This window comes from Rhizoctonia solani, chromosome 13 (assembly GCF_016906535.1).
Source record: "Rhizoctonia solani chromosome 13, complete sequence".
Taxonomy (NCBI): Eukaryota; Fungi; Basidiomycota; class Agaricomycetes; order Cantharellales; family Ceratobasidiaceae; genus Rhizoctonia; species Rhizoctonia solani.
The window spans coordinates 1,145,289-1,168,209 of record NC_057382.1 but is presented as its reverse complement, the minus strand read 5'-3'; the positions used below and the strand labels follow the sequence as shown (position 1 = coordinate 1,168,209).

At 48.0% G+C, this 22,921-nt stretch overlaps 3 protein-coding genes across 3 annotated transcripts; all 3 read left to right on the top strand.

Annotated features, from left to right (window-relative positions):
* Nucleotides 1-3,826: 3,826 nt before the first annotated feature.
* On the top strand, nt 3,827-9,083 carry RhiXN_07200 (phospholipid: diacylglycerol acyltransferase; the record flags this gene model as incomplete). The annotated part of the gene is made up of 25 exons (XM_043327016.1): nt 3,827-3,850; nt 3,898-4,036; nt 4,100-4,126; nt 4,183-4,302; nt 4,344-4,513; nt 5,610-5,762; nt 5,813-5,861; nt 5,915-6,171; nt 6,224-6,502; nt 6,561-6,673; nt 6,720-6,746; nt 6,795-6,826; nt 6,880-7,097; nt 7,146-7,187; nt 7,244-7,249; nt 7,310-7,382; nt 7,437-7,447; nt 7,501-7,569; nt 7,624-7,920; nt 7,981-8,100; nt 8,160-8,204; nt 8,262-8,459; nt 8,618-8,639; nt 8,706-8,815; nt 8,898-9,083. The coding sequence occupies 25 exons, from the start codon at nt 3,827-3,829 to the stop codon at nt 9,081-9,083; spliced, it is 2,787 nt and encodes a 928-aa protein (XP_043185488.1).
* Nucleotides 9,084-9,953: 870 nt separating this feature from the next.
* RhiXN_07199 (ICE-like protease (caspase) p20 domain protein) lies at nt 9,954-11,985 on the top strand (the record flags this gene model as incomplete). Its single annotated transcript, XM_043327015.1, has 9 exons — nt 9,954-10,385; nt 10,436-10,553; nt 10,615-10,691; nt 10,743-10,803; nt 10,860-11,419; nt 11,472-11,549; nt 11,608-11,626; nt 11,681-11,732; nt 11,793-11,985. The coding sequence occupies 9 exons, from the start codon at nt 9,954-9,956 to the stop codon at nt 11,983-11,985; spliced, it is 1,590 nt and encodes a 529-aa protein (XP_043185487.1).
* Nucleotides 11,986-13,734: 1,749 nt separating this feature from the next.
* Nucleotides 13,735-16,209, top strand: RhiXN_07198 (ICE-like protease (caspase) p20 domain protein; the record flags this gene model as incomplete). The annotated part of the gene is made up of 10 exons (XM_043327014.1): nt 13,735-13,817; nt 13,881-14,394; nt 14,456-14,549; nt 14,604-14,677; nt 14,725-14,785; nt 14,844-15,649; nt 15,702-15,779; nt 15,855-15,873; nt 15,928-15,979; nt 16,044-16,209. 10 exons carry the CDS (start codon nt 13,735-13,737, stop codon nt 16,207-16,209), a joined length of 1,947 nt encoding a protein of 648 aa, XP_043185486.1.
* Between the last annotated feature and the right edge of the window lie 6,712 nt (nt 16,210-22,921).

The window sequence follows — 22,921 nt, the reverse complement described above, 5'->3', positions numbered from 1 at the left end:
GAATGAGTAACACCCCATCCGTAGCAGCACAAAGCCCTGGGCACTCGCTTTGAGGAAATTGAGGAGCAACTGATCGAAGAAAGTCAAGCGGCGTTATTGTCGTTAGATATCATGCCAGCTCCCCGAAACTCCTGACGAACTCTACGCCCCCAATTTTAACAAGGCTAAATGCTGCTCTTAGTGACACAGTTACCAGCTGGAGCAATCCCGAGCACTCTCCGTTGATTTGATTGTACGTGATACGATATATGCGCCTGTTGGTGCTGGTAGAACTTCGGGCTTTGTGATTCGAAGCCATGCCGGTTGTGTTTCAGGCGTGTAGAATACACTTTGTTCATAGATTCTTTCGTTTATGCTATTCTTGCTCCACAGCTGGCGGTCGTCGATGGCCTTCAGCACAAGGGGCTGGTCGGGCGCTTACTACGATCACTCCACTCCACAAACACGTTCACGTCACGTGCAATACATGTGTGCTTCTCTGTAGAAGATGTCTTTGGGTTGACTATAATGTGTATGCGAACAAGAGAAGTTCTTTCCCCTAGCCAATAGGTGATATTTAATGTAGCCCAATTTAGCTTCGAGCTGGAGTACAGGAAACGTGTTAATCGCAATCGCATCGGCCTGTATTCTTTATCCTCCCCCACCCTCCATATTAAGACCTGAATGACTGGCGCTCTTGCATGCCTTGAGGACCAAAGTCATTAGGAAGAGCACCAGTTTCCGGTAAGTCACTGTGTACTAGAGGATGAACACCCTCTTCTCCGTAGTCTTCATCGAAATCATCGTGATCTTCGTTCTCGTGATGACCATATGGGCGCGCCAACTATGCAAGAAATATTAGAGCTGATGGAAAAGATTCAATTAAGAATTTAAAACTTGCAATGATACCACGTAGACTGCGCAAGATGGTCAAACCGCGCCAAGTAGCTATAGAATCGCGTGTCTTTGGAGCTGGCGGATCAGCCAAGATCCGCTTCATTACTCTAGCTGAGGAAAATTTAAGTATAATCCTGAAACAGGTCACCAATTGAAACAAGAGCTCCACCTATTGCTAACGTCGCGTGCGTATCAATTTTAATGGGATCGAATCGCGATAGCAGGTCATAGAGTATCTCGGCCTCATCCGAAATGCCGTCATTCCGCATGGTATACGAGGCTATTGCTATACGGGATAGTTCAAGGATTGATTGCCCTGATATGATGGAACTCACATGGTTGGGATTGGAATCCATACAGGAGGGTTCGGGCGAGATTGTAGTCTGCCGGCGTGCAGAGGTGATGGGTAGAAAACATTACAAGGTGCTCCCAATAGCCGGCGACGCTTCGTTTGGTATCACTAGAGATATCTGGAATTCAAGACCCTGTTCAGGTTCGTGATTGATGCACGCATATGATTGAAGGACCTACCGGTTTTATCGTTCATCAAGATTGACTCGTTCGATACCCTACGATGATCATGATCCACAAAGTAATATGAGAACTTTGGCTTCGCAAGCGAGATACATTGAAGTACGATCACTACTTCAAAGTCATTGTGGGTATTATTACTCATGGCGATAAGTTCCGATATTTCCCTTGAGGCGACTAGAAACGCTGAAAAAACTGCATGATTGGTTAGGTTGTTTGGAGTGATGAACTTCTCATAACCAAAGTAAAGTCGTCCGTTCGAGGAGACATATCGACGAAGTTGGCCGCTCCTCAAGCCAGCGTGAGAAAAATCATCAAGGCTAAAAGTCGGTGTAATCAGCCACCAGGAAGAACGATGCACAGGAAAATTATGCCATACTGTCCTCTACGACTTGGCTCCAGGCACCTACGGTTGAAACAATTGTGATTATGCCGATGCGAGGTGCGATATGTGAACGGACGTACCGCTTTTCCTTCTTATGCATCGCCTCGCAAGGATAAGCGAAGTTACCACGCCTGGCATACACAGGTACAGTGTTTTCAGGTTGATGGGATGTCATAGGCGCTCAACTTGACAGCCGGCGTTTGGGTAAGATGGTACAACCGGTCAAACGTCTGCAACGACACTGGTCTCTGGAAATTTGTAGAGGCTCAACGATGTGCTAGAATGTCTCGATGAGAGTGTTGTTAGGGAGCGGAGGGAGAGGCGAGAAGGGGGGGGGGGAGTTCTGAATATCGTTCAGGCCTAAGTACACGCACGCTAACACTCAGCCAGCTTGGACGCGACCAAGAGAGAAAAAGCCAGGCCCATCTATGTTACACTCTAAGTAGAACGAAGGGCATTCCCGAGCCATGTTTCTTGAAGCAGAGGCAGAAGCAGGGTCCCCAGAAGCGGCTCGGTTGTTTGAATGGTGAGCTACGATTTTTTCGTCCGAGAAAAGTGGCTAATGCCCTGAATTAAGTCATTTAACCACCTTCATTATGGCTCGGATGCGGTTTTCCCGAAGCTCATTATGATAGCGACCACCCGCCCGCGCAAGCCATCACTCCGAGCTGACGTGTATTAGTGATTTACGTTTCTGAAAACGAAGGTGATGGGACCAATGGTAGTCGAATTAGACTCGGTTTGAATAGGGTGCCGCATTTACTCTATCCTAATTGTGGGTGAGTTCAGAGACACTGAATGTGCTATCCAACCAATGAAGCGACAAGAGTCGTCATATGATCACGTGATGTGAACCCCGGTTTGCACCGGCGATTCTCACAGCGGTGATCCTCATTCAGAAGCGGCATATTCTTCATTCGAGGATGTGTCCAATCCAGGTTATGGATATAAAGGCTGTGTTCTGTAGGCGGAACACGATAATTTACCCTATCACCACGGGAGTCGGTAGTTACTGGACATGTTTCTCTGGCATCAATCCCGGCGCTTCTGGATGTGACCAGCGATGGATGAACTATGCGGATGATTGTTTTAAACACTGAAACACTCCTCAGACTGACATGCATTGTGTATCATCAAGACTTTGTTCGGATATCAAGCTTCGTCGTCTATTCTCACCTCTCGAATCCGCTATACCGGACACTCTATGATATCCCGGTCGAGATATTGGGATTTTCCTCACTACACAACTCTTGTCCTCCCTACTTGGCCTCTCTGAACGAATGCGATACATCGGAACCTTGCGTCCGAGGAGTGGAGCTGTACTTGAGTCTCTTTCTGAATCACCCGCCGAGGAAACACCGAATAGACTCGGCCTTTTTTCGAGCTGGAGCAGGACCGAATTAACCTGAACTAAACATGGCATGCCGAATAGTGTCCCCATGCATATAAGGGCTGTCCAATTTAATGCCTGAATCAGACGGTGGCGTATCTGTTTGTGCTTGCAACAGGGGCTGAGTCTCACCCGAACACCGATCCATACATGTACGTTCTGAGCGTGTACACCGAACACGAATGGAATGATTCGAGTGGCGCCCCACGAGTCTTTTGTCAATATCCGCCTTTGACATTGTCGAGATTACCCCTTTCTTCGAACGAAGATTTCGGAAATGTTTCGGGCCCTTTAAGAATGGAATGCTGTTCTACCCATATCTATTCCAGTATGGGAATTCATCGCTTCCGTTACCCCCGACCTAATTAAACTTTTAGAGTCCACCATTGAAATCACACGATGGGCGCGGTCTTGAATAATAGAACAGTTCAGGAATCTTGTGGCAAGGGTCCGTGAAATCAACAGTTTTAGGAAGTCTTCAATGATACCCACTCTTGTCCCTTCAGGTATGGAGTCTCATGTGATTACCAGCCACCTGGAACTCAAGCCGTTTAGCATTGATTATAGAAGCTCGAATGCAATTCCCGACCCCCGTTCGGATATCTCAATGTTGCTTGATGTCTATGTGATGTGAAAGGCTTACAATGGCTGTGATAGTGGTAGCATCTGTAGGTTAAACTCTGGTTGGTGAAATCAGCCATGAGTGATATGGCAGGTCCGGCGCCGAACGTTTCATAGCACTCTCATCTACTCGCACCTTGGAGCCAACTCCCATCCGGCCTTCGCTCTCCGGAAAGACCAAACTTCTGGACTTGGCCAGAAACGGAATAAAGCATTGCATTATGGCGATGGTAGTACGGGACGAATTTGATTACGAGCTAAACCAGAAAAATTCCGCATTCACTCTATTATCACAGCATTTATTGACGTTATCGAGGCCATCGGTAAGTCATTTACGTCCGATCATAAGTAATTTCCTGATTCTGGACCTTCTATTCAGGGCGTTTTGAGTATTTCGCCAGTGTAAGTCACTGCATACAACAACGATCCAGGAGTGAATCCCAGAGAATGGCCACCCAAAACAAACAATATGACGAACTATTCCATTGTTGGGCTGGTCGTACGCATTGAGATCACCTCGACTACTAAATATTCTCATAGAAGGACCAATGCGATTTGGGGGATTCCCCTCATTTATCTTGGAAAACATGCTTACGCCTGTCACCATCTCGGTTCACCCCAAAGACAGAAATGGCGGTCCCTCCGAATCCTCCGCTCGATCCACCCCTAACTTCATTTATCAGTCCCTTGGACTCCCGCTCGTCGCGAAGGTCTAGATCAAGTTCAGGCAATCGATAATGCCCGAGTACTACAGTCTCGACCGGTGTTCGCTTCTTGATCGTCTCCAGGAGAAATGGCAAGACTTCAGGATGTTCAGATCGAGGCCTCCGGTAATTAGTTATACACTACTATCGGAAAGTGATATAGCGAGGGCCTGGAGCGACCACCCGCGATCATGCTGATCGCTCAGGATTTGCGACCACCCCCAAAACTAGATTACCGGACTCATAAGGGTAAACTCTTATGTCCCGATCGAGCACACGGATGCCGGACCAATGCGTTGGTTTTACGCGTGAACGGAACATTGGGTGTAGAATATGATGGCAGTTGCGATGTCAGTCCCAATACTAAGACGATGCTTGAGGAGAATAGAGGAGAGGGACGGCTGGAGAGTGGGAAATTTTTAACGAACAGACGCGGCCTCGTGGTTTGAAGATCCCGATTTAGCCCTCTTGGAATAAATTGAGGCATGGGATCCTGCGTACAACGCCGGTTCGGTAAAAATGCTCGGGGCCTAACTCACCCTTTGTTGCTTGACGCAGAAATTTGTATAAACTAGATCCATGAATTTATCGATTTTAGAGCTATAGACTGGGGACGACCACGGGTTTACAACGAATGTAAGCTTCGTGGTTTATTGTATGATTCAATGTTGTTACCAGTAATATGACTATTTAACTGATAAGAATAGTAATATTATACGAATAGCGTACCGCATATACCTACAGGGGGTCGTTGAGTTATTTGCTACGAAGCAATGGTACTATCGTGGCGAGTTGGCCTTTGCTATCTCGAGCGCAATTTCACCCTCATAAACGAGGGCATACCATAAATGGACAACAGTTATAAGTTATTGTGTAATTGGTTGGTGCAAGGTAAGTGCCAGAGCAGATCAGAAACAGTGCCCAATTATAGCACAACCAGCTTGAAACCGCACGTGGGTAACAAGCGCCGTGATGAGGTCAGACTTCCCGTAGTCAATGATTTCATGTGCTATTGCTAACTAGAGTAGTCGGGTGCCGCTAAATAGCCCAGTACAACAAAAAAAACCGGCACAATGCTCAAGCTTCCTAATGTTCGGCGCAGACGCAAGCCTTCAAACCCTCCAAAACCAGAAACAGAATCAACTATCTCCGAGATAGCAACCCTGCCCAAGACGATGATAAAGTTGTGGTCTCTGCTGATACTATCACAAAATTACAAAAACACAAATACCAAAGTGCTAGAAAGAAACTCGATGTAAGATAGTAATAAAACTCGGTTGTTGATTGTTAATGTTCGCCCGGTAGGAATGGTTTATAGGAAAGAGACGTGTACTTTTCCCACTGGGCTTGGCACGTACGACTTGGGCAACTACTTGCACCGCCCACCTTACTGACCCTAGCCACCAGTTGGAGTTTTGGCGTCTTTTTTCCTCCTATCTCCTCTGCCCCCTAATCTTGCGGTTCTACTAGAAGAATACGACCTTACGAGTCTTTCTCTCCCAGGATTGGAGTTCGAGTGGGATCAGATCGCACAATCCATATCCAAGTCGACCCCTGGTAACCTTTGGGCCGAAAGTAAAGACTTCAGAGTTGGAACAGAACTCAAGGAGCAGGGCTTGGAGGCGTCACACCCAGTGATCCTAATTCCCGGGATCGTATCGACAGTAAGTACATTGTATTTAACTATAGCATGCCCAAAATCTGACACGGGCATAGGGCCTAGAGTCATGGACCACGTCACCAGAATATAGGTCATACTTTCGCAAGCGCCTCTGGGGGACTACAACCATGGTCCGAGCTGTGCTTACGGACCGGGACCGTTGGATTGCGGCCCTCATGCTTGATCCAGATACGGGCTTAGACCCTCCTGGAATCAAAGTCCGTGCAGCCCAAGGGTTAGACGCTGCAAGCACTTTTATGCCCGGTAAAGGTTTCGCTTTGCCCCTAAAAGCTGCTTTCTTACCGCGTGGTGTGGCACTTAGGATATTGGATTTGGTACGTTTAATTAGTTACCACGTGCGGCATGTCTATTAATGGAGATCAAAGGTCGAAGATCATAGAAAATCTGGCTGTGATTAATTATGACACTAATAACTTATACATGGCTGCATACGACTGGAGGTTATCTTATTACAACCTAGAGGTTCGAGATGGGTATTTTTCTAGGTATGGACCCCACGCTGGTCATGCGGGGCAAACTAACAAGAAACAGACTAAAAGCTCAAGTCGAAACATTCAAGTAAGCTTATTACCAATCGTTTTTTCACCTAGACTGATAGTTTGCAAGGAAAAGGCAAGGGAAAAAAGTAGTGTTAGTCAGTGCGTACCGTAGCTACTTCAATCGGACCAGAGAAACTGACCTTTTATACTAGGCCATAGCATGGGCGGGACGGTAGTAATGGTTGGTCGCACGACACAAATTCGCAGTGCTCTTGTAACCCATTGGCCTGTTACTGACCTATTCTTGGACGTAGTATTTGTACGTGAATGCGCGACACTGAGTTGCGTTTATTACCCAAATGACCTATACCACAGCTTAAAATGGGTCGAGGCACCCAGCTACGGCAATGGAGGACCAAACTGGGTCGAGGTGCGTAGACTTGTATTATTGGAAGATTTAAATTCATACGAATGCCAGGACCATATTGAAGCTTTCGTAAATGTCGCTGGTACTCTACTGGTGAGTGAAGTGGTGTGTCTTTTTATTGTGGCTTTTCTGAAGTGTTGCGGATATAGGGAGTTGTAAGTTTCTTGGCGACTAACTTGACGCTTTGTCCCGCCTTAACAAGACTCCGCGTACAGCCCAAGGCAATGGCTGCATTTGTTTCTGGGGAAATGAGGGATACCGTAGAGGTCAATCCCGCGGGGGCCTATGGTTAGTTGATCCTTGCGCTTGGGCTCGGGCTGATCTCAAGACACTGCTCTTTAGTTCTAGAAAAGGTGGGTTGCACCAAGTCAGATTGTATGATTTGTCACGTGCTCATGCCAGCCAGTTCTTTTCCCGCAAGGAACGAGCGAGATTATTCAGAAGTTGGGCAGGGAGCGCGAGTATGTGGATCAAGGTTCGTTTCTCGGCGTCGCATTTAATGTTTGAATAATATCTTTTTTGTTGAAAGGGAGGTGACGCGGTTTGGGGCACTCCCGCCCCATTCGCGTCGAGTGCAGGGCCCACACCTACCACCAACCAGACCCAGACCCAGACCCAGGCCCAGGCCGAAACTGAACCGGCCCCTACTTATGGCGCGCCCGACGACCCTCCAAACGCCAGCCCAGAGGATTCGCATGCTCGATTTTTTAACTTCCGGGCTTCCCCTCCCGCAGAACACGTTCAGAGTGGTCCAGGTATCCCAGGGAACTTGAGTGCCGAACAGGCGGGGAACTGGTTGCTTGGGAACGTGGAGGAGAAATGGCAAGTGAGTGGTATTCGCTGGAGGTTTGAGGGGAGACTGCGTGCTGAGTGGACGGGCGTGTAGAAAATGATGGCGTTGAACTACTCGTATGGATTTGAGAGGGATCCGGAGCAACTTGCGAAAAACGACGATGATCATACCAAGTTTTCTAATCCTCTCGAGGTACGGCTCCCTAATGCCCCAGTAAGTTGTGCGCGGAGAGTTCGGGAGGGCTCGAAATTAAATGGTGCACCGCCCTACAGAGTATGCGAGTCTACTGTTTGTACGGACACGGAAAGCCCACCGAGGTACTCGTCTGTATCTAAAACGGCTCATCATTCTCTGATGTGCGCTTTTAATTCCAGCGATCATATTGGTATGCGGCTTCCGAATTTGAACACGAAGGATCGGAGAACGCGACTCTGGAAGAAGAGTGTGCAGCGGAATTTGATGAAACCAGGGTCAACTCGAGCTGTGTTACTCAAAAAACTCCCCTGAATATGCCACTCTCCCGTCGGAACTTCATTGATGTTGCGGTCCATAATGATACAGGAATACCCAAGGTAAGCCTGTGGCGCGTCGGGTGGAGTCGATTAGGCGCGATTTATTTAGCGTGAGGCTTATGTGTGTTGACCATTTACGTTTATTTGGCACGTGCCTGTTATTCATCCCGGCTCGCCTTGGAATCATGTACATGGTTTTGCTCATCCGAGCCGATCAGGTAAAAAATGGTGTCAAGATAGGTACGTCCAAGTGCCTATTAGAGCTATGAAGATGGGCTAAGAGTGCTTTGGATCGGCGTCGCTTAGGTGAAGGAGATGGAACGGTAGCTCTGCTGTCGCTGGGCGCGATGTGCGTCGAAGGCTGGAAAGCCGGAACTCGATGGAATCCGCATGGTGTCAGAGTTGTCACACAAGAGGTGAGAAATGGGCGGTGTACACATGTTTCAGTTTTTCCAGATTCCTTACATGATGCGTTGGTTTCATACATAACGTGATAAGATGGCCCACAAACCGGAACCTTTCGACCCTCGAGGAGGCCAAACAACCTCGGACCATATTGATATACTGGGGTCCGAAGCACTCAATCTGGCAGTCCTTCGTATCGCTGCTGGAAGAGGAGAGGACGTAGAGGAAAGGTTCGTCTCTAATATCCAGGATTACGCAAAGAAGATACGATGGGAATGAACCCTTCTCATGCATGTCGGGGTTTGATGGTCCCGGGGACCCGGAGAATGATATATGTATGTTCGGAGTATAATAAATGATCGAGACTCGAGATGAAAATGAATTATCGTGGGATTCTCTCCCAGATCGTGCATAACCTATTGGAAAATGCCGGATTAGGGACTGTATCGGCTGGATTATGACTAACCGGCATCTTGATATAGCATTGCCTCAATCGATGTTCCTGATGGCTGTGGGCAGGTTTCTACGAAGAACATCTTCATTAGTATTCACGAAAGTTCGTCATTTGACGATAATGAACTGATCTAGATTTACTCTGGATGAGTTCAGAAAGGCTATGCGTTGGGATGTTTCGTAGTGGGTTTCGAGTCCCATTATGGGTGCTCACGGATATTAATACTCAATTTAGTTGGTGAGATTGCTCATAAGTTGGTCGATTGTGTTCGAGAGAGGGAGAGGTATCAGTACAGCCTTGCGACTGGGACAGCTACTAAAGTACCTAAATGACCGATTAGCGAATTTTCGGTTTCATGGGCAAACACATTAACGCCCATGTAACGTGAATAGCGTTAAAAACGGCCTCGTGTACTATCATACATGGGCGTATTGGAGCTGACATATAGTAATATAGCGCCCATCTGCACATCTGGCTAGTAACATTGGCTCTTGCGTAGGGATAGGCCAAGTGAGTTCTCGCCAATAGAATGATCGGCAAAACGCCGATCCATATATGGAATGGAATCACCAGCCAACATATATACCACCCACTCATTTGCCATGCCCAATCCCAGTTCCTTCCACGGGCCCCCAACGTGATCGAGGGAGGAAGGCCTCGCAGCCAACTAGATCGTGTACAACTGTACAGTGGACATGGCGACATCGTACTCCACAAACGGGTGTATAATCATAGGCGCCTTGCTCTTAGGCTTGGGGATATGGATGTTCATATTTGCCAGGCAGAGGGCATTACCAGTACCAGCTCCAAAGAGCGAATCTTCCGACAGTGGTGTGGTTAAAGAAGAGGCACAATCTTCCACGCTACCCAATCTTAGAGATCGACGACTTAAAGGCCGAAGGACCCCCACTCGCTCCCACGGCGCGTCTGGTGGTACTGATTACAACACCCCGCTGCCAGCGTCTATTGGCGCCACAGACACCCTCACCATCAACCCCCATCTGACCAATCCCAAGCCAGCCCGCGGATCGACAAAGACCATTTCATCGCCACCAACCACTCCACCCTCCACTGCCTATGCTTCCCGCACACCCATTTCCCGTCGACGCAGACGAAAGGCCCTACTTGTAAGCTGCCCGAGCTATCCCATCTGTTCAAATCAATTGACACTTTATAGATTGGTCTTAACTATACGCAGTCTGGCAAGCTCGATCCCAACGAAAAGCCTGTAAGGAAAATGGATCCCTTAAAACATGCAGTCCGGGATGCGTGGCGCTTTGCGAGTGCATTGACCAGTCAGTGTCCAACAGTTGGCTAACCAGCTACACCAGACGCTGACGCTCTGTATTCTCTCAGGAATCGGGTATGCGAAAGACGAGATGCGAATTGTAACCGACGAACCGAATCAGCCCCTCGCTTCATCTCAGTACATCGTGAGTTTACAAACCCCTCACCAGTGTGCCTATGTGTTAATGTTTGTCTAGCTCGAATGTCTAGACTGGCTAATTCAAGGTGTCTGCAAGGGTGACCGGCTGTTCTTGATGTGTAAGTTTGGCGACGGATGGATGTGGTGGAGCTCTGAAGTTGACATATGTGACCAGTTTCAGGGCACTGCGTGAACCCCGGGTTTATGGACAGAGACACAGAGCCATACCTCGCTGCGGGCGACCATATGCCTATTCATAAGTTGACTCTGCATGAGCGTCTGATTGGCAAAGTCCCAGCTGGGGCTGAGTTGGTTATAGTGCTGGATTGCTGTAATGCCGCTTCAATGGTCAAATTGAAGTACTGCGTAGGACGGATGGACGACAACCATGAAGTTACAGGAACCAATACGACTCAAGTTCTATCTGAACTTGGACAATCTGTCAACCTATCCACCAACGCCTTCCCTCAATCTGGATCGCTGCATGGCATGTCAGCTGTCGCTCAACTTCCTCCCATCGCACCCTTACAACTGGAACCGATTAACGCCAGCGGAGCCTTCTTCGGCACCCCCTCAGGCCCAATGCCTCGACACCGAAATGGCAATGTTGCTGCCGCCCCAATCTTCAGAATCCCGATAGGAGCAAGTAATTTGCAGCCGCCCATGCGGCGACGTGTCGATCCTCCATCCGGGCGTCGAACCGTGGTTGAAGCCCTCCCCATCACTGGGAACGTGGTTCGTTGCTCATGTTCCACATCTGGAAGCCGTTACTGATAAAGCTCTTTAGGTCCTCTGGGCTGGCACAGGCGAACACCAGAAAGCTTTCGAAGCCTATGGGAACGTGATGAACGGCATTGTCACCAATGTATGTCCTATCTAGCCCTTGCGTTGCCTTACAATCTAACTTACTTTGTTTGCTGCAGGCTTTATGTAGCACCCTTGGTAAGTCCTCGAGACTCTGGGTCTCCGAAGTGTATAAACTAAATACGCATATAGACAACTCTGACGAATCTGTGGTCACCCAGCATACATTATGGAAGTCCTTGGTGTATGTCCCCTCTGTCGTTTGATTATAACGTGTCGCTGACCTGCTGTTTTGTCTGAATAGCGGAGCCGTTGGCGAGGAGAACAAATGGCGCAAGGAGCGCGATGCCAATAAGTCCATCAAGGTGGCTCCCAATCTGCGCGTGCAGCAACCGCAATTATGGTCGTCGCAAGAACCGCGAACTCCTTCGTCGCCTAATCCCGATCCATTCATCCCGTGCAAACCCCAAAGAAAACTATCGACTTCGTGCCCATGATTTCGAACTGCTCGACTACCCCGTCCGGCTGGCCCAGAATCTTGCCAATCCCACCCTGTTGCGGTTGAATAGGTCTTTTGGCGGCTTTGTTTTATTTTTATCATTACGTTCAACCGGTTTACTATGTTTATAAGCTTAAGTTATTGACTCTCTATTCTCGCACGTATCTCCTACACATCCGGCATCAACTCACTTCGCATGTATCTGTATTTTTGCTCATTGTATTCCTACATTCACTATGTCTTCGTTACCTATGCTCTGGTCCTGTGGTTCTTATGCTTTCGTTCGAAATTATCTGTTTCCGGATTTGCTCATCAAATGTCTCATTTTGTTGAATTGGCCCGTGGAGAGTCTGGACTCCTCCCCTCAACTCGTCCCATCGTTACCATGCCCAACCACCCTGATATTGCACATGTCCTGTGGCCAGTTCTCGAACTTCATTGTCTTGCGGCCCTTGTGCGTAACTTTATGCACGAAGCCAGCGCTTTTTTTTTTTTTTACTCCCGTGATTGGTTTATCATGATTCGACCTTTATCATTGATACTGGTAGATCCTACACGTTGGTTGTCGTGCGTTTGTCCCAGGGAGGACGACTTTGCCGAAACCGGTACCAGGCGATTACGTTATATTAATAATACTATATTGGCTCCATAACGATATTCACTCACTATTAATTAATAACAGTTATATAACACTAATTATGTATAATAAAATTTAATTATTGAAATCAAATCTGGTCTCGGCCGCACGCGTATACATTTGGAATTCACTTCAGGGGGAAGAAACTGCAGGCACACTGGTGTAATTACTAATTAAGTTAACTGTATGGGATTAAGCTTGTAACGCCGAGTACGCTCACCGAGAGAGGACCGCAAGCGAGTCGGAGAACGAAAAATGCCTGTACGAACCTCAAGGAGACTGCTCATTGACAAACATTTGACCCACGTTTTGATTCCATACAGGCTATATTTTGGCTCGGAATGTGCTCATCGAAGGCCTAGATACCAAGACAAAAGTTCCCGACGCACAAAATAGCAGTACAACGTAAGCGTATTATCGACTTGTCGGCGCCGGATCAAGCCAAAAAAAACATACATTGTGCTTCTCAGTCTCATATTCAGCAGGTGTGGGACTGAAACTGCTTGAAGAGCGGGGGGGATGCACACATTGCTTTTAGCGAAGCGCTATCCATGAGGATTCGTTGCGGATTCCCTTGTTACGATGGATCAGGCTGTGAGGCACAGGCGCGCAAAGAGACTAGGAGAGTAGTGATTAGATCCTGGGGTGTTTCAAATTGCTGTGGAAGATGGTAACACAAAGGTAACATGACGGTATTATCCTGTGCAAATAGACATTATTGGAGTGTGTGTCGGACATTGAATCTGGTATGGACGATTTTATTATGCCACGCACTTTCCATGTGGGTGTGAGCTCAAGAGAAGTGTGCTCGCAAAGTGATGGATGACCGAGGGGGAAACGTTGACTATAGGGTTCAGGACCCTTCTGGGCGCTTGATCTGTATAGGCTACTTGTGGAGGACAACCATATAATCACTCGCTCACGAGTGTTCTTCCCTTGGGACCTTGACTTGGATCACTTGCGCTTTTACGAGCCTCGTGATCATCAAGACACATCCCCGATTCACAGACGACCTCGTCAACAGATATTTGAACTTGAGCTTTGCACGCTCCAAGCTGGTTTGGTCCCCGCCACCATTACCTCTTTCCTTCCTAACCATAGCTGGCACCTATGGGGAAATCCAATAATTCCCAAACAATTCATTCGGATGTCGCTGTGGAGCCCTTTGCTGGGTCTCCTCACCATACTCTCAGGTATGCTGTTTTCTGCGCTGCCTTCCTTGCTTGGGGGGATAACTGAACGTTGTGTAATTCTAGACATAATGACATAGTTTCTTCTACAAAGCTGTCTATCCCTCTCCCACCCAGTCTGATTATTCCCTCCCAACCTCCTTCCCCCTCGTCACCGACTAGTCCCGAGTACTTTGATGCGGTGGATGACTGGTCAGCGGACACCAACGATGAAGACGACCTATTCTACGATGCTTATGAAGGGCCCCTCGAACACTCCTCGCCAGAGTGTACGGATATGGAGACATGTGCATACGAATTGCAGTACGAAGGGGCAGCCAAGGGTGCGATAGGCGGCCGCAAGCCACGCGTAGGCCCACCCCGCAGCACCATGGGCACTGCCTCTGCCTCTGCCTCTGCCTCTACCTTCCCCTCTGTTCCCGCGCTCCCCTCGACCCCGCTCACTTTTACTTCCTCCCGAGGCCCATCCAAGCCCACGTCTGGTCCCGAAACCAAGACATCCGCAACCAGTCTCGCGGCCGAGCAAGCGCAAAGGGCAGTCCCGCCACCTGTGCGCGCACCACTGAAGAAGGCATTAGTCGTGAGTCATCTCATGTGACCGGCCGTTTTCGGTTATCATCGGAATCTAACTTGAACTTTAGGTCGGGTTCAACTATACCAAGAGCGGCTTTAGTGAGGACAAGCATCTGAAATATGCAGTTAGAGATGCTGAGTTGTGGCGAAAGACCCTTATGGGTGAATACTTACACCTTGAATGTGTCATTGCACAAAACTGACCGGTTTCCGTAGACAAAGGAGTTTTGGACGAGAATATTACGATTTTTACAGACATCAATCCTGAATTGGCCACTTATCATCACTTGGTGGGTCGTTTGGTCATTAGCCACCACTCGTTATTAACCTCTATTAGCTGCATTCCATTAGATGCTTGGTCCACGACGTGAGGGCCGGAGATACTCTTTTCTTTGTCTGTAAGTCTTTTCTTCTTCACCTGTCACCCATTTTTACAGTACTTACATGATATAATAGACTCTGGGCATGCGATTCTGTCCCAAGAGTACGGCCCGTCCATTCTGACCGCTGACAGGATGATCTTCCCCCGGTACATCCTGGAACAGGAGCTCGTCATGTCGATTCCCGCTGGCGCTGACTTGAAAGTCGTTTTCGATTGCTGCCACTCGGCTGGAATGATCGGTCTTCAGTACTGTGTCGGACGCATGGCACCGCCTCCCCTCCTCCCGCGTGCCGAAGAACTTGCTGCCCACACGGCTCAATGCGCCAAGCCACAGGGAACCAGTCAACCCACAGAGGTAGCACCGCCTCATACGTCGCAACCGTTTTCACACGCTCCCCAACACGGCTCGCTCTACGGCATATCGACTGCGGGTGATGTCACAGCTCCTCGCCGTCCACCTGTCACGCCTGCCATGGTCGACCTGAACACGTTTGCGGGCCCTCAGCCACAACGCCACCCCCGCGGTGGCGTGGTTGCTGCCCCTCCCATGGCAGCTCCTGCCGCCGCCACCGCCGCCGGGAGCCAACTTGGAACCGCGGTAGATGCGGCCAGGCGCTTGGCCTCGTTTATTGGGCTTGGTTCATCACCTACCCCAAACGCGACTCCACCTGCCTCAACTCAAACCGAAATTCCGGCCCAGGTCCAGACCTCGGCACCAGCCGAGGTTGCCTTCCAGGCGTCCAGTGCTCCTGCGCGCCCCTCTGTTCCACGCCGTGCTTGCCAAGGAGTAGTCGAGGGCGACCGCATGCCTGACTATTTCGAGGAGCGCAAGGATGGCTTTGTTAGGCCTGCCGGTAAAGTGGCAAGTCTAGTCTTCTGTGTGGGTCATCCTCCTCTCTGACATTTCTCTCTCTCTCTTTTTCCACCGACAGATGGTCTGGGCCGCCACCGGTAAAAACCAGAAAGCTTTCGAAGCGTACGGAAGGGCAAAACAGGGCATCGTGACGAAGGTGTGTCCGACGATCACCCTCGTTCGCTCATTTGATCGACGGAACTGACCGTGCTTCTGTCTTTATCTGGCTTAGGCTATGTGTGATGCGCTTGGTAAGCTTCATCTTATCATCCTCGATCAATTAAAAGTCTAAATCCAATACCTAGCTGCCTGCGCTGATGGAGTAAGCACCTGTCGGGAAGTATGGAGCTACCTCGTGTAAGTCGCAGCATCTGAGCAGATCCCCTGGTTTACGACACTAATTCGTCGTCGTTTCTTCTAGCCAAGAAATCGACTGCGAGAACAACCACCGAAGCAAACGTGACGCAAGCAAGGGCAACGCACCAGCGTTTGGCCGTATTCAACATGCCGAACTCTGGGTCTCCCAAGGCGACCCGGATGTGCCCCTTTGCTCGGCAGGGCCCATTCTAGACCAGCCTATGCTGTGATCGTCGTGTGACAAACCCACCGCCGGTACCTCTGCTGGTGTTTTGAAATAACTATTTCCGCCAATCGCCCCGAATGGCGCGCTTCTTTTTGCATATCTCCGTCTGGGCCTTTGGCTTCCTGCTCGGCAATCCTGTGTCAACCCCCAAGAATCGAAATGATCCACGCCTCTTATGATCAGTCGAGCAGATACTTCTACTATGCCTATGGACACGGCTTTCGGCAGTTGCCCCGCGATGGTCGAGCCAGTAAACTGGGTCCCTGCAACTACTCCCTCCCTTCCCCAACCAATCCCATTCCACCTCACCCCACCCCACCCCACCCCATCCTGTTCCATTCCACCCCAAAATCCCCATCTTTCATGATATCTCGTTCGTTATGCCGCACTACGTCACTTGGTCTCGCACATATACCATACTTATCATCTTCGTTTATATCTTCATCGCATATGCATGTACCATTAGTTGGTTTTCCACTTCGCCGAACCATTATTCCCAATTTCTTTTTCTTTCGACCAAGCTGTGCTGAATCTGAATCTGAATCTGCAATAGTTACAAGACACCTGGCTGTGATTGTGATTAAAATGTGCCCACTACGAAAGGGCTTGGTTTCTTTGTGGTTATTTAACCCGATACGGAAACCTGTATAGAGTACATTGACCAATGAAATGTCCGTGTCGTCGTTATTTGATACCATACCGAGGAAGGCTGATTTTTCCCCTCGATCCATTTTGGCTTTTGCCGTAAAGTATTCTTCCGTTGACATACACGGATGGTAATTTCGTGCGAGATTCGCTTCTTATTTGTAGTAGACAGGTATATGCTTTACCTCTTATCCAGAAGTCCATTGTTTTTATCTAGTCAGGGACTGGCGCAGGCGTACTGCCTTGGTTTCATCTACCCCCCTCCGCCTAACGCATTCTTGATCAGATGGTACAGTACGGCATCTTTTGGTTTTGGAAGATCGGCGCTGAACCTGCGATCGTGTGTGATTGGGGTACCAATTGCAAAGATGGTACACACTTGGAAATACCTGTCAACTATGACAACTCCCGATGTATAGCATCACTTCCGATCAGACCAGCTATTTCCACGAGAGATGGGGTATCAAGAAACCTTGAATACTAGAGACCTTAGGCTGGAGTGAATTTCAAAATTTACTTAGCCCAGTTGAGCACAATGCCGAAAGTGTAGAATGTGTAATTCTACTCGAAGGAATACCTATCTGGTGCGGCACGATAGCCCAACCTTCGAAATGGAGTTTACTAGCTGGGGAAGAGAAAATGAGCGGTGAAGTTTCAAATTTGACTCTAGCCTAAGGTCTCTACTATATCAGGAGTAGACTGCTTCCTTATCTGACACCGCATTATCAGAATCGAGGTACAACTTGATCAAGCTGTCCCGACAAAAATGTCATGCCAGTCGTTCTCTTTTAGACTCAACGCTTGAATGGTAGCATTGAAATACACACAAGTATCAGATACCTTTATGTCTTTTTCTTTTCTTTTTCTTTTCTTTTTTCTTTTTAGCTCAATCTTAGCACCTTGTTGTCCCTGCGCAATCGGAAATTTCCCGCTAGTCAAAGTGAAAAGTCGATGACTACATACCCTCTAACTACATCGGTACGTCGAAAATTGCCCGGAGTTTCGGTTCATGTTGTATGTACCCTATTCCTAGGGCAGATAATTTTGTCTGTTTTCTGTAGCGCCCCATTGACAGCACGGGGAAAACGTGCCCAAAGGCAAGACTTCAATGTACTAAAACGGGTCAGCAGGAGCACCACTTCTAAATTTCAGGGCTCTTCGGACCCGAGGTGACGCACCATAATCACGAGCTCTATGTGCGGAGGTTCCAGCCAGGAGCAACATTCTCGGCGACCCGGCCGGTATTGGGCTTTGACAGGCCGTCGTTCGACTACTGTAGTCGAGTCCTTTACTAAGGCACAAGGATTCCAGTAGAGAATCTATAATCAAAGAGGGTTTCGTCAGGGACAATTGATGGGGGTTAGTTTTCGACATTTTGCGTATCTGGTCGGGAGGGGGTTTGATTCTGAAGGGAGCAATCTGAAATTTTCGCGCGGACTTTCAGGAAGTTCCAGTGGGTGGCCTCGTATTTTAGGGGTCCATACACTTAAACTTTGAGCATATATTCTGGAGTGACTCCCCGCCTTCCGCCTGTCAAGTATTAGTAACATTCAGATACGAGTACACTGGCACACACTCCAAATCTGTTAGGTTTGCTATGCGGCGCCGGGCGTGTAGCAGTCATACGATGCCATCGAGACTGAAGCCAATCAGTTACGATTCTTCGAATAGAAATAGGATGATCTCCCGGCGGGAGTATCTGACACACGACGTTTGCCCTGTGAGTTCTACCAAGAAGTGACCAACACAGTTGCCTTATTTGGGCTTTTCAAGTGAGGGATAGGACTAACCTTAAAGGAATAGATGGACTAAAACAGTAGATTTTTTTGGATACAATTTATTACTCGGACCCGAGCACATGGTCGGACACCGACTAAAACAGTAGACTCTGGCACTCACTATCAGAGCCAATAGCGCCAAACAAGCACTAGCAATAAGAATGAACGATATTACTCAGCATGAGGCTAGCATTGTACCGCGCCGAGGCTGCCCATCCGTAACGAGTGTTGCCAAAGTCTCGATTCGGGAGGCGGTTGGAATCCTAGCATGTAGATGCACATGTACATCTGTGTGTTGTATACTTGAAATATTGTAAACCAAAGGATAAAATGTACTGTCGAAGATGCTCGATATAGGAAGTAAGTGGGAATACACCACGTAGATCCCTCCCTCGGAAAGTAAGCATTATGATTCATTGAGCACCAATATCACTACATACGGAATGGAAGCCTTGGATAAGCATGACTAGACAATTGCTGCGCTTCAAGTGCGGGTCAATGTCCAAATAAAGGGCCAGCCGATACAAGTCTAAATTACACCCATCACCCGAACTCTTTTCAACTTGTCTGGAGATAACTCCGGAAGTACGGCTAATGTACTAACTGAATTGAGGTGCTGCGTTCTGGCCCATATTAACGGCCATTTCCGACACGCAGTGAGATGATTTGAACAAAACCCTACGGCGATTTGAGTATCCATCGCTTACAAGCTTGTCACTTTTTAGACTTACACGACCGAGTTGACGACATCTATGCTAGCACTAGTGGCGTTGCACTCAGCCACGCTATTAATGCTCATCCATCGGGCCCTTTACCTTGGCCATAAACTGAATTCGAAATTCAAAGTCATCTTCCATCAATGCAGTTGACGGGATTCGTGTTTTCTCCCAGAAAGCCGGGTTAATAGCAGAATCGAATTGGTGATTGTCCCGGGACTCCAAAGACCCTTGGGTATAGTATATAAGAGCAATCATTTGAGCCCGAACTGTCAGCTCGCCCTTGCATTCTTTAAGGATGGAACACACTACCCCTGCACTGAAGGATCAAGAGAATCTCTTCCCTCATTGCTCAAATATTCTTTGTGTAGCCATGGACGTTCTGGCGACTAGAGCACATTTTATCCCGACGCTCAACACAATTGACGGCCTGCACCTCTCGTATAAGGATGCACCTCACCGAAACGTCAATCTCAGTCATACAACGCGCTCCGAGACCAATAGATGCGTTTTGAGCCAGGCACCTACGTAAGATTCCGCTTTTATCCCTTCTCAAGGTTAATCGTCATGTTTATATCCAGAGAATTCTCTTCTTTGCTATCAAATGACCCAGCTTTGAGCAGCTGCAAGGCTACGACAAACACAGACTCATCTCATGACACAATGATGGGGGCTTGGGCTCCAGACTTACTTTGCACCACCACCAGTCCTACAGCATCCAAACATTCGACGAAAACGTTCTCAACCCAGAAGATACAAAAAGTCCTACTGCCATGTTGTACTCTGATGATACCGGCGGCCTTGAGTGTACCAACAGAGCGCAGGCATGGTCCCAAGCTTATAAGCCGGTTGCCGCCGAAAGGGTCGCGGATCAAAGTGTGTGGTACGTGTATGCGCCAACATTCCTACTTCCGGCACTGCTTGCTCACAAAACTGGTTAGCTTTCTACTGGTGGATCAAACCTACCCGTTCTGCAGGATACTAGCTTAGTTATGAAGGGGTTAGCAAGCAAGTATCAGCATATACTGCCTCTAACGACAGCAAAAGCTAACTGGGTTTTTAACAAGGCATCCAAGGCCTTGATCCAGAGAACATAATAATACGCACTAGCAAGATGATAGACGTGGCTTTGGATAAGTTTTTCGACTGCGATATTTCTGAAGGTGCTTTGCTTATATTAATTAGTACGTCCAAAGCAAGCTGTTCATAGGATTCTGCTGATGCCAAAAAAGTATCTTCTCACGGACACCTCATGGGCAATCATGTATTTTTACCATTCGTAACTCAGGGTGGATGTTACAATCCCCCAAATTATACCACTAGACTCGCCTGATTTTTCTGACATTTTTACTATTTTTTACGAACTCTGTATCTTCACTTTTTTGATCACGTGATCTCGGCGCTTATTATGCCGAGATGCCGCGCCGAGATGCCGTGCCAAGGGCGCTTAGGAGAAATCCACGCTTCTGCGCAGCCCGCAGCACGCTTCTCTTTTCACATGTAGGCTTCTATTCACACACGCACAGACCACATGTAGTTAGTAGAATCGTCTATATATACAGCAGGAAAATTGCTTGGAGACCCCAAGTCGATTTTACCTCGTCTCATACCATTGAGGAGGAGCATTCCCAGCCAGCTAAGTAGCCGGCCCCCAGTAGTTCAGAAGTTAACCCCGCTTATTACGCTCACCACACCTCCTGGGCTAAGCCCCCCTCGCCAGTAGATAGTAGAACGTTGCCTTACGCAACCAGTAGCATAGCCTTAGATACAGTAGATTAGATAAGCAGTGTTGTAGTAGTTACAGCCTTAAGCGCCCACCACTAGCAAGTACCCACATTACCGTGGTGTACAACAGTGGAGCTGTTGTCAGCTCAATGGTATGGGCGTGTCTTTTGTTTTTGGTTGTTTCTGATCAAAGGTTTTATAGATGCTGGAAGAGAAGATCAGGGCGTTACCTGAACACTGCACACTAGAGGTACACAGCATTTTCAGTCTTATTTCTTAATTAAAGTTAAATTGCTTCAGTAGATTATTGTAGACACATGCCATGCCAAGGGGGTTGTTCCTGGTCTGCGCCGTATCCCAACCACTGATCCGCTTGTACTGTGCGCTACTCCAACTATACCTGTTGCAGCGCACACTGCTCTCATAGGTTGGATTGTTATTTTTCTTGCATTTTATAGTCTTTCATAAAAAACAGCGTTAGGAGATTGCCAAAACACTGGGGCCCCTGTATCCTGTCCAACCTCTGACCTTACACTAAGTGCTACTTTCCCTAGCAATGCGTTGCCCAAATATGTCTCGCCTTTGTTTGAGCCAGCTCAGCCAAAATACAAAGCCAAGGTTGTGAGTAGATCATATACTCTCCTCATATATGCCTTCCGACCCCAACTTTATAGGTTAGCTGGGCTGCAAGCGAAATATTGGGCTCGGCTTATACAGAAGAAAACCTTCCAGAAAGGAAAGGGGAAAACTCAATTATGATCGGGGTTAGTAGCTCTTTTATACATTTTCAAGTCTTAGCTCAGCAGTCGAGGGTTTGGTAGGCTATATTTAATTGTTTCAGTATGCGGATCAGTTCTCTCTTGATGGACGTCTCTGACCCCAGAGACCTTTGCTATTAGGTTCCAAGGGTTCCAAGGTCACTCGCCGAGAGGGATGGAAGAATGTGCTGTGAGTATTCCACAGAGCGTCTGTTTGCAGGCTTAACAAACCCTATGTTCACAGAAACACAGCAACAGAGCACAACAATGCACGCCAGAAGCGGGACAACCTGAAGTCACCCGAGAAGCAAGCTTCCTTGAATAAAAATAATCGCATTCAGACGCCCGTGCTCTTGTCGTCAATAGAGGACCCGGTGAGACAGCTGATATTATTCCCGATCCCGTCCAGATTTTCTAATATCGATACAGGCTCAAGTTCTTAACGGGTGTATGTTCCAACCAATCTAAAAGAGCCAACAAAAGTTGGTTGGTATATGGGAAGCTGCTGTGTTCTCTTATCTGTTTCGGCTTGAACTATGTCTACGGACAAGCTCAGACCAATGTGCTTTTGTTGTGCAATTGCTATTGGTAGCGTGATTTTTAATAGACATTTTGTGGTATCGTAACATCAGTCTAGCTTTTGATGCAACGAACGGATTGGACGCGCACGGACCGCGCTTCCGGGATCTGATTCCAGTCATGATGGTCTTTTATTACTATTATTATTAGCTTTGCCACTGAGCCACGTAAAATTTTTTGGATACGATTTATCCCCCCCCCCGTGAACTAACATAATGCTATGGTCCCGGACCCGTGTTCAATTACTCATACCTTGCCATTTCTAATTAAAGCCGTAAGGATCGCAGAAACTAGGTCACGTAAGGACTGAGATAATTATTTCCCTGGATGACCTACTTAGAAGTAAGAGTTTAGATCAATCAAAGTTAGTTATGTAGCAGAACCCGAAAGCACCTGATCGATGAGAAGATCCAACCGATATAAAATGAGTTAATGCGTCCTATTAATCAAAATCTGTTGGTAGAAATGCATTTATGTGCTTACGAGTAACGAACACATCACGGCGCAATTTGCAC